This window comes from Microtus pennsylvanicus, chromosome 20 (assembly GCF_037038515.1).
Source record: "Microtus pennsylvanicus isolate mMicPen1 chromosome 20, mMicPen1.hap1, whole genome shotgun sequence".
Classification (NCBI taxonomy): Eukaryota; Metazoa; Chordata; class Mammalia; order Rodentia; family Cricetidae; genus Microtus; species Microtus pennsylvanicus.
The window spans coordinates 37,593,230-37,603,240 of record NC_134598.1 but is presented as its reverse complement, the minus strand read 5'-3'; the positions used below and the strand labels follow the sequence as shown (position 1 = coordinate 37,603,240).

At 47.4% G+C, this 10,011-nt stretch overlaps 1 protein-coding gene across 1 annotated transcript in view; it reads right to left on the bottom strand.

Moving 5' to 3' along the window:
* Nucleotides 1–318: 318 nt before the first annotated feature.
* Nucleotides 319–10,011, bottom strand: part of Polr3b (RNA polymerase III subunit B) — a 106,949-nt gene continuing 97,256 nt past the window's right edge. Inside the window, exons 26-28 of the mRNA XM_075954157.1 lie at nucleotides 8,480–8,593; nucleotides 5,460–5,633; nucleotides 319–834 (exon numbers count right to left, since the gene is read on the bottom strand). Coding sequence (XP_075810272.1) covers nucleotides 705–834; nucleotides 5,460–5,633; nucleotides 8,480–8,593 — 418 coding nt within the window. The 3' untranslated portion in view covers nucleotides 319–704. The remainder of the gene's footprint in view (nucleotides 835–5,459; nucleotides 5,634–8,479; nucleotides 8,594–10,011) is intronic.

Sequence of the window (10,011 nt, the reverse complement as noted above, 5' to 3'; positions counted from 1 at the left end):
AGAGGTGGACACTGGGGTCTTCCTCAGTCACTCTCCATCAGTTCTTGAGACAGAGTCTCACTGAACCTGCAGTGCACCGATTGGCTGCGCTGGCTGGTCAGTGAGCTCAGGATCTGCCTGTCTGCTCCTTACCCCCACCTCCACAGTATCAGGTTCCTACATGGGTGGTAGGTGCATGTCCAGCTCTTAATGTGGGTGGCTGGGGATGAACTTGGGTCTTTTGTGTTTTTGCAACGATACTTCCCCGATGGAGCTAGTCCCAAGTCAATGGTCCTTGACCTCCTCCACATCTGATGAGAAACCAGAAGATGCTGTGGGGATTTTAAGGAGGATTATTTTCTATTCAGTGCATTTAAAAACATAATAACATAAATAAGCTCAGGCCCGTAAGTCCAGCACTTGTGAGAAATGGAGGCAGGAGGACTGAGGTGAATCCAAACCCAGCCTGGGCTAGAGAGCAAGAGTCTAACTCAAATCAAAATAAAATTAACAGTAGTTCACAGTCTCTCTAGCTTGTGCCCCTGTGACTCAGCACAATGCTGTGGGGCAGGCATCTCCCGTGACTGGAAGCTCTTGGTCAAGGTTGTCCAGCCAGGCTTCTGGAACTCAGAAGGCTGCTCCTCCTCTCAGTTTGTCCTGAGGCAGAATGATCACACAGAGAAGTCATTCGGAATCCTCTGCTTCACGCGGTCACCCCATCATCCTTACTCGTTGTACTTGGCCAGTTTCAACCTGGGGATGATGTTCATGGACTGCAACTCCTGGAAGAGCAGCTTGCAGGCATACGGGATGCGGAGGGAGGACACGTGGCATGAAGACTTGCAGAAGTGGCACCTGAAACCCAAGTCAGCATGTGTCAGAGGGGGCAACACAGGCCTGCACATGTTACTGCTACACCTCTCTCCCGAGCAGCCCATCACCGTCAAGACATGTTCTGATGGCTCAGAAAGTTAAAGGGACATCTGTGGGCGCAAAACCCAGAATGATACAAATCATCCCCTACAATTTAAAATTATGTGACTTAAGTCCCTTAACTACACTTCTAGAACTTTCTCTTCAAGAGGGAAAACATTTGCTTAAAACTGTTTTGAAAGAATCCCATAATCCGGAATCATCAAGAACTGAGTCAGGTGTCTCAAGGAGGTCAGACATTTCCAGCTGACTGCACCAACACGCCATGTGTTTGGGGGCTTCTCTGCCATACTGTTCTCCGAAACACACTTGCCAAAACAATTTAGTTCCTACCACCAAGGCACATCGTCTGATGGAAAAGAAGCCTTTAAAACAGGAGAACATCAGCGGCCTCAGGACTGGGATATCAGTATTTATAGTACGCTGTCCACTGCAAAAACACAAGGAAGGTGTGTGCAAGCATGCGAGCATTCCCACTTGGCCCCAACCAACACGCTAGCCACGCCATGTCAGACTCTTTGTCTTCTTCTGGCCTTGTCTTAATCGATGGACTACAGAAGGTCCCTTGGGGAGAACATGAACTGTCCTTCCAGGTTTCACAGTTGAAGAAGACTCAGAAGAGCGTCCACAGTGAGGCTCCCCAGGAACTGCTCACTGGGCAGTGGTTCTCTTTCTGAGACATCTACAGAAGAGCATTACAGTCGCTCAACACAACAGCACAGACTCAGTTGCTGAAATGGGAGATGCTCGGGACATAGCACAGTGAAAAACTGTGTATTTGGTTGGATGTGGTGGTACATTCCAACACTCCTGTAAGTTCAGTACCTGGGAGGCAGAGGATCGTTAAGCGCAAGGCCAGCCTAGCCTACATGAGGTCTTGTCTTTTTTTGAAAGGTTCATAGTTGGATCTTCCTCTATTATCATAATCTTCAGAGTTTGTGATTTAAAAAATAAGTAAAAAAATCAAAGAGTAAGGGCAATCAGCATGTTCCAAGGCCACAGTCGCTCAAGTATGACCAGCAGTCACCTCTGGGAGGTGGGAACGTCTGTGCCCCTGACTTGTAACTTTGGGCAAGGGCTATTTCTACAGCCAGAAAAATGAAGCTGCTTGTTTTCTCTCTCTGTGTGTGTGTGTGTGTGTGTGTGTGTGCTGTATTTAATTCTAAGTTTATCTGACAGTGGTTTGCTACAGAACCTTGGCGTGTCATTGAAGCTGCTACGGAGAGCAGCCTGGCTTCAAACTGGCAGCGATCCCCTTGCCATCTAGTGGGTGCTGGGGTAAGGGTGTGATATCACACTCTTTCCTGTTTTAAACCTAGAAAAGCAGAGCGAGTCCCGAGGATGAGCATTTCCACGGTGGTCGGGTGGGAGAAGGCTGCACCACCCCTGATGCTGACAGCAGAGAAACAGTAATGACATAAACTTCGGCAACACAGAATCTTCAAAGACAGCCCAAGACTTCCTCAAAGCATTAGGATCAAGGTATGTTTTAATGTGTCTGGGTGGGTCCAAATTATTCAGGAATCATACTCACATGCTACTTTAATTAAATTAGAGAAACAGACTAAACTGGAGTAACTTCTTCCTGATTTTCCTATCCTGTATAGTATATGGTGGCTCCAATTTCAGTTAATCTAGTTAAAATTTCCATATGTACTGGTTCATAGCCTAGATAACCACAATTAATATTCTGAATATATTCATTCAAAACATTCCAATGTTTTGTGTACATGTGTATGTGTGTGTGTACACATATATACATATATGCACATACATATGTAAGCTAATTTACTCTATGGCTGAACTACTTGCACAGGTAGAAACGTGACCAAGAGCAATAAGGTAAACTGATTTTAGGAGGAAGACAGCAAGAGGAGGCTGTGGGGGCACACGAGGGTTAATCACCTTAACAGGGCTCTCTGGGGACTTCTGTCCCGGGTCCTCTGAGAAACCAGTCTTCTTGTAAACCTCCCCACAGCAATGCCTTACTAATGTGCAAGTCACCCACGGGGTCCTGCCCCGAGACACTGAACCTCTCTAATTACCCAGCTGGACACAAGGCCAGGCGATGACAGGAAAGACCACAGCGTCATTATGCTCTCAGCCGGAGAGCAGCACAGGAAGAGGCAGCCAGACTACAGAACGGGTTAAGATTCCTTCCTGTTGGCAACAGAGTCTAAGTAGGGCACGCAGATCAGACACAGGGTGTCTGCAGATAAAGACGGCCAGAAGACATAACCTGATCACTCCTTTCAAAGGATAGCACACGGAACCTGTCATCAGGGCTGCAATCAGATGAGCTAGACACTAGACAGAAGCCAGGCAGCAAAGGAAGCAGAGGTTTAACTGAGATAGAGCAGTCTGTCCAGTCTTATGTCAGGATCCCAAGTACCGAGCATGAAGACAAAAGCTTGGGCCCTGGGAGTCTGCTTTACTCTTTCCTTTTTCTTTTAGAGGAGGAAAGAAATACAAGGAAGAGGAAATGAGAACTCTTGTGCCAGACTGGGAGATCTGAACATGGGGAACCAGGCGCGAGGCCCCATTCTATTATGCTATTGCTCTCTGTCTGTCTGTCCTTTCGTTATATAGCCCACAGTATGCTCTACATCATCTCAGAAGACAAACGGACATCCCAGGACAGAACAAACCCCATCTCACTGACAGACGAGAGAACAGGACTTATTCTCATAAGAACATCAGCATCTCTGTGACCTTAGGGAGACGATGAACTGAGAAGTGGACACTTTTCCATCAGTGTCCAGATTAACCATTTCTTCATAAACAGATTCATCAATTCATCTACGCTGCAAACATAAAATAATCTGCTAAAAGGTGTGTCACCAAGCTAGCAAGGATATACTCTGCTCTAAGAAGCTCCCCTGCTCTTCAGAAAGCAAAAACAACCTCCCCCCCCAAAAAAAACCACCATTTGTTCTATTTACCTACTGTTTGTTTGTCCACCCATCCATCCATCCATCCATCCATCCATCCATCCATCCATCCATCCATCCATCCATCCATCCATCCACGTGTGTGACTGTGTGTGCCTATGTGTGTCTGCAGGCATGTACAAGCCGCAGTGCACGCCTAGAGGTCAGAGGACAACTAGTGAGGTTCTGTTCTTTCCTTTCCCATGTTGTCCTGGGGATGGAACTCAGGTCATCAGATTTCATGCACCTTTACTTTTCTCTTTCTTTTTGTTTCTTTGAGACAGGGTTTCTCTGTGTAGTCCCAACTATCCTGGAACTCACTCTGTAGACCAGGCTGGCCTTGAACTCACAGAGATCCGCCTGCCTCTGCCTCCCGAGAATTAAAGGCGTGCGCCACCACCACCTGGCTGCACCTTTACTTTCTAAGTAACTTGCAGGCCCAGCCCTCTGATGATTCCTGACCTGCTTGATCTAACCAAGAGAGGCAGCTTATAAAGGTGGCAGGTTGAGACCGTCTGGAAAGAGGCTTTGGGGAAAGTCTACAAGGAAAAGGTGGCCATGCGTTCCTCAAAGCCCAGCAGTGGCGGCTCACCTAATTTTACACTGTTCTCTCAGGGGGGTTCCCATCTGAGAAAGAGGGGCTCTGAACAGGGCTGATGAGGGGGGCTATTTTCCATCCATGAAATGTCTATCTTAGACACTGTGAGACCTCGCTTCTGATAGACCAGAGAGACAAAAGGCTCTGTCAGCGATGCAGAGAAGCAGATCCTGATACCCCTAAGCAGATCGTTTTGTTCTCTGGTGGCAGGAGAGTGATCACAAACAAGGAAGGTCCTATAGTACACAACATGGACATTCCAGGGAGCATCACCCATGAAGATGGCTGCGAGACACCAGTACATGGAAGTAAAAACTAGAAATTGTGTAGTGAACTTATTGACAATCCCACAAGGCATCACTTAGCACTTACATGCTTCATTAGGCACTGACCAGCTACAACCTAGAGAGTGCGGCCGTGAGACGGACTGCAGGGAACTGCGTCTGATAGAGCGGACACCCAATGCATGCTGGGAGAGTGACCAGGACAGACGCTGTCTGTGCATCATGGAGCATACAGTCCAAGTCGACTTACCATGAGTCAGGGGCACAGGACGTAGGCAGGTCTTTGTCCTAGCTTTCTCACTGATTCTAAGTAAGATGTAGTAATTTGGCTTTTGGGGTCTGAGGTTACCAACAATGGATCTTGATACAACTTCTCCAGAGTAGTTTTGGTTTTATTTTTTTTTAATTCTTGTTATGGACGATTGCAAGCTACCACATGGATGCTGGGAACTGAACCCAGGTCCTGGAGCAGCAAGTGCCGAGCCATCTCTCCAGCCCATCATAATACTAAAATTAGGATAAAGTCTGTTCTACTTAGGAGCTTTAACTACAGCAGTATAAATACAGCATTAAAGACACAACATACAAACACACTTGGGTATGTATGGAATAGTGGGGGCACAAAGGTGGTCACAGACAAAGGCTGCGGAGTATTGGGTCTGGTGGAGGACAGTTCTTGGGCCATTATCGAGGCCACGGGATGTGGTCTAGGAGATGCGGTCACTACCCACTTACCAGCCGGAGTATCCCAGGAGCCCACACTGCCCACAGACATCAACCTCAAAGGCATCACTTGAGATCATCAGTCTCTCCAGCAAAAGCATACTCGCTCCATAGCCGATTAAACAGTCGCGTTCCATTTCTCCAAGACGCAAGCCGCCATCGCGGGATCGCCCTTCAGTGGGCTGCCTTTGTAGTAAATGAGCAGACATGCATTAGACATGGAAAACAGGGGCAGGATCACAGGCCTAACAAAGCAAGGCTTTGGTGCAGGCTCTCCCACAGCCGAACCACATCAGACAGTGACCTAAAACTGCTCAGTCTCCCGAGAGCCTCAAAAGATCAGGGCTACCACTGGGGGAAAAGAACCATAATTTAGTCCTTATCATACAATGTGCCATAATATAACAACTGTCTATACAGTCCCCTATCATACGATACACCATACTATAGCCATATATTGTTTATGTAGTCCCCGCAATACTGGCGTTAGCGCTCATCACTCTTACATCACGATCACTGTTACTAGGATGGTAAGTCTTTAAATTAGAGAGCAACGTCTGAGTATTTCCAGAGAGACCTCAGTTCTCTGTTACTTAGAAAAAGGAACCTGGGTCTCTTGTAGCTCTTGCAGGGCTCGGAGCTGCTTCGTTTTCGTGAACTTGCTGAGAACCTAGACGCACCTGGGGAATGGGAATGAAGAACTGCTTCCCCCAGACTGGCCTGTGGATTTTTTTAATTGTTATTGCTGTGGGAGCGCCAGCCTGCCATGGACAGTGCCATCCCTGGGCAGCTGGGAAGCACCCAGAAAGCAGCGCTGCTCTCTGCAGTTCCTGCCTTGGCTCCCCTGGGGATGACTGTAACCTGTACACCAAACAAACCTTTCCACCCCAGCTTGGTTCTAGTCTGCGTTTCATCCCAACAGCAGAATGCAAACTAGAACAGCCGCACAGCCTGTCACTCCTCGTGACACCGTGAACACAGGGCCTCCCAACGTAGGCCGAAATGTTCGCCTTGCTGCTTGTTCTAGCTGGATGTTACCGTGAGAATCAAGTGCAGAGTAGAGTGTTTGGAAGAAAAAGCTGCAAATGGAAAGATAATTAGAAGGCCTGAAGGAGCACTCTGCAGGGGAAACGTCACCATGAACACAGCCTTGCCCATTTTTATCGTGGGCAGACAGCATGGACAGGCACTCCCTCTGCCTGAGTCGCTGGACAAGGTGAAGGTGGTTATCCACGTGGGCAGACTCCAGGCTTGCATTTCGTTTTTTGTTTTATTTTTTTGGTTTTTCGAGACAGGGTTTCTCTGTGGTTTTGGAGCCTGTCCTGGAACTAGCTCATGTAGACCAGGCTTGTCTCGAACTCACAGAGATCCACCTGCCTCTGCCTCCCGAGTGCTGGGATTAAAGGCGAGTGCCACCACTGCCCGGCCAGGCTTGCATTTCATCCACCTGAGATAACTGCTCCCAGACAAGCTCTGTGCTGTGAAGGGACATTACAGCTGACTCAGAGGGAACAACACAAGACCCACAGGGGTCTTGCTGCTTAGGCAATAACTACCTTGAGAATCTTGGCCCTTCTTCTCATTTCGTCTTTAAAAAACATTTTTAAAAGATTACTCTCTTTTATGTATGAATGTTTTGCCTGCATGTATGTGCACCACATGTGTGCCTGGTGCCTTCAGAGATCAAAAGGGGCATGGGATCCCCTGCAACTGGAGTTACGGATGATTGTTAACTACCATGTGAGAGCTGGGAATTGAACCCAGATCTTCTGCAAGAGTAACAAGTGCTCTTACCCACTGAGCCACCTCTCCAGACCCTTTCCAGCACTCTGAAGCACACACACAGCTATGTTTTTAATAGTCGTTGCATCTGCTCAAGTTACGGTCAAGACTGAGTTTGGCTTTAAAAGAGCAAAGCCAAATGGTAGCTGTCCCATTTCTCTCCCGTCTAGCTAGCATGATCGGTGAAGATGAGGGTACTGGGTATTCACCAACATCTGTCACATGCTGTATCTGGTCCTCATTCACTATCACTCTGTGAAGTAGGTACTATCATTTGACAAGGATGTGGGCTGGAGGCCCCATTTCCCAAGGAGCCATCGCTGGCTTGGGACACACTTTTTTCCCCATACCTTTCTCTGCATGTTGAACCTATGAAAACAGATCCACAGCTACTAGAGGCCGTTCACCACCACACCGACAACATGCTCTGAGCTGATTTAACTGTGGCTATGCTGATCCTTCTGTCTTAGAGTAAGAAAGCATTTACCTTGTTTTTTAGGTTTTAACAGGAGCTTACAGCTGGGAGACTTTAGAATTTTAGAGAAACTGAATTTTTAAAGACCATGGAGCTTCTAAAACTTGGGATTTTTATATTGTAGTGTAAATATTAGTATGACATCCTGGGAAGAAATGAGGAGAGCTGTAGCTGGATAGGACCACACTGAGCTCAGAAGGGACCGGCCGTGCTGGCTAGCTCTTTTTGTCTGTTTCTTGTTTTTTTTTTTTTTTTTTTTTTTTTTTTTTTTTTTTTTTTTTTTTTTTTTTTTTTTTTGCCAACACGATGTATGCTAGAGTCTTCTGGGAGCAAAGACTCAATTGAGAAACTGCCTCCTTGAGACTGACCTGTAGGTTTGGTGGACACTGTCTTGATTAATGAGCGGCGTGGGAGGGCAGCGCTCGCCGTGGGAGGTGGTGTGGGAGGGCAGAGCTCACCGTGGGAGGCACCATTTCTAGGCAGGTGGTCCTGAATGGTATAGGAAACCAGGCTGTGCAGGTCATGAGGAGCGGAGCAGAACAGCAAGCAGCTCTAGGGTCTCTGCTCCAGCTGCTGGCTTCTGCCAGTGATGAAGTGTTACCTGAGAGGCATAAGAATTCTTTCCTCCCCAAGTTGCTTTTGGTCATGGTGTTTTTAATCACTAAACAATGCATCTAACACCCCAATATCTTAAGGGAAACAGAAGTTTCGCTGTTATTCTCCACAGACAGTGTTTAAGTTCTGACTGCTTCTGCCACCCAAGTGCTGCTCTTACCTGGTAAGAACGGCTCGTGGTCCTCGGGCCCGGGCATGCATTTTATCCAGCACCATGTGTTTCAGTTTCTGATAGTACACAGGTCCAAAATAGATGTATGCTTCTAAGGGCTCCCTGAAAGGAAAGTCAACATTGGGTTTACGGAACATGGTTTGGATAACTTGAGACAGCCTTCTCAGGCCTCGGCAGCTGCAGGTCCTTACTGTGTTCTCAGAGACTCACAACAACTGTGTGAGGACAACCTTGGAATATCAGGAAAAAAAATCATTGGGGATTTTAGAGCAGAATGAATGACCTGTTGTGGTTTCCTTTAGAAGGAATCTTCCCTGGATTGTTAGGGTAGACCAGTAGTCTAGAGATGAGAGTAGAAACAAGATCAGCAGAAAATAACACACCAAAAAAAGATGTTGTCCTGATGAAATGGGTGCCTCAGAACCACTGACCTCAGGCGTGTGCCAACAGTAATCTTTTGCCAGGTATATGCATGTGCCTGTCAACAGTATATTCCTTAGATGAACTTTATTGAACAACTTTTTCTTTTTTGTTTTGAGACTAGGTCTCACCATATTGCTTAACCTGGCCCGGAACTTGCCATATTGCCTAGGTTGGTGTCAAACTTGCAATCTTTGGACGTCACCCCCCATGATGACAGGTGAGAACCTTCCTAACGGAGGTCTCCTCCCTTACTCTCCACAATTGCAACCTCACTTGACCCGAGCGCACTCAGCCCTCTGTGCAACCATCACTACTGTCTCTGTTTATCGTCTTCCCATAAGAAGTCTGTCACCTAGCGCCCAATAAATGCTGTGACACACTCATCCCACTAGTGAATAACTACAGTAAGAGTCTCCAAAGAAGTGGCGTGTCAGTGCTCTAACAGAAAAACAAGTAGTGTCTGGAGCAAACAGCCAGGGAACGGAAGCCTTAAATCTCCTAACTTCCTCAAAGAGAAGGAAGTACTCTCCAGGGCTGTCCAACCCAGCAGCAAGCAGGCTGGGAGGACTGTGTCTCCACCAGTGAGCCTGAGGAGGTTAGGGAGGAGCTGGAGAGTGGTGTGACTAGGACCCAATGCCAGTGCTCTCTCGGCCTGTCACACTGGCCTGTCTGATAAAACAAGTTCCCTTTGAGCAAAGCATGTTATCATGTGGGAAGAGCAAAGGAGCCACACACTACAGAAAAGCAGCTGCAAACTTTGGCCCGGACGGCCTGGTCCAATTCCAGCGTGCCGGTGCATGAGCAAAGGCTACTGCGGTTATGAGTCATGGGTTTCAGCACAATGGGACCCCAGGAAGTCAGTGGAGAGGAAGGCATGGTCGCAAGGTCCCTTAGAGAGCCTGCTTTTGTTCCAGACACTGGAACAAAACTCAAGTTTTCTTGTACCAAGGTGGTCAGCCAAGAGTCTTTCTAGTTCTAATAACTGACTGCGGCTCTCAGGGATGATAACTTTTGGCAGAATTTATGGACCTCTGGCACCCAACACTACTCCGCCATCCAGAGAGTAAAGTCACATGCAATTCCTACTTCTAGCTGAG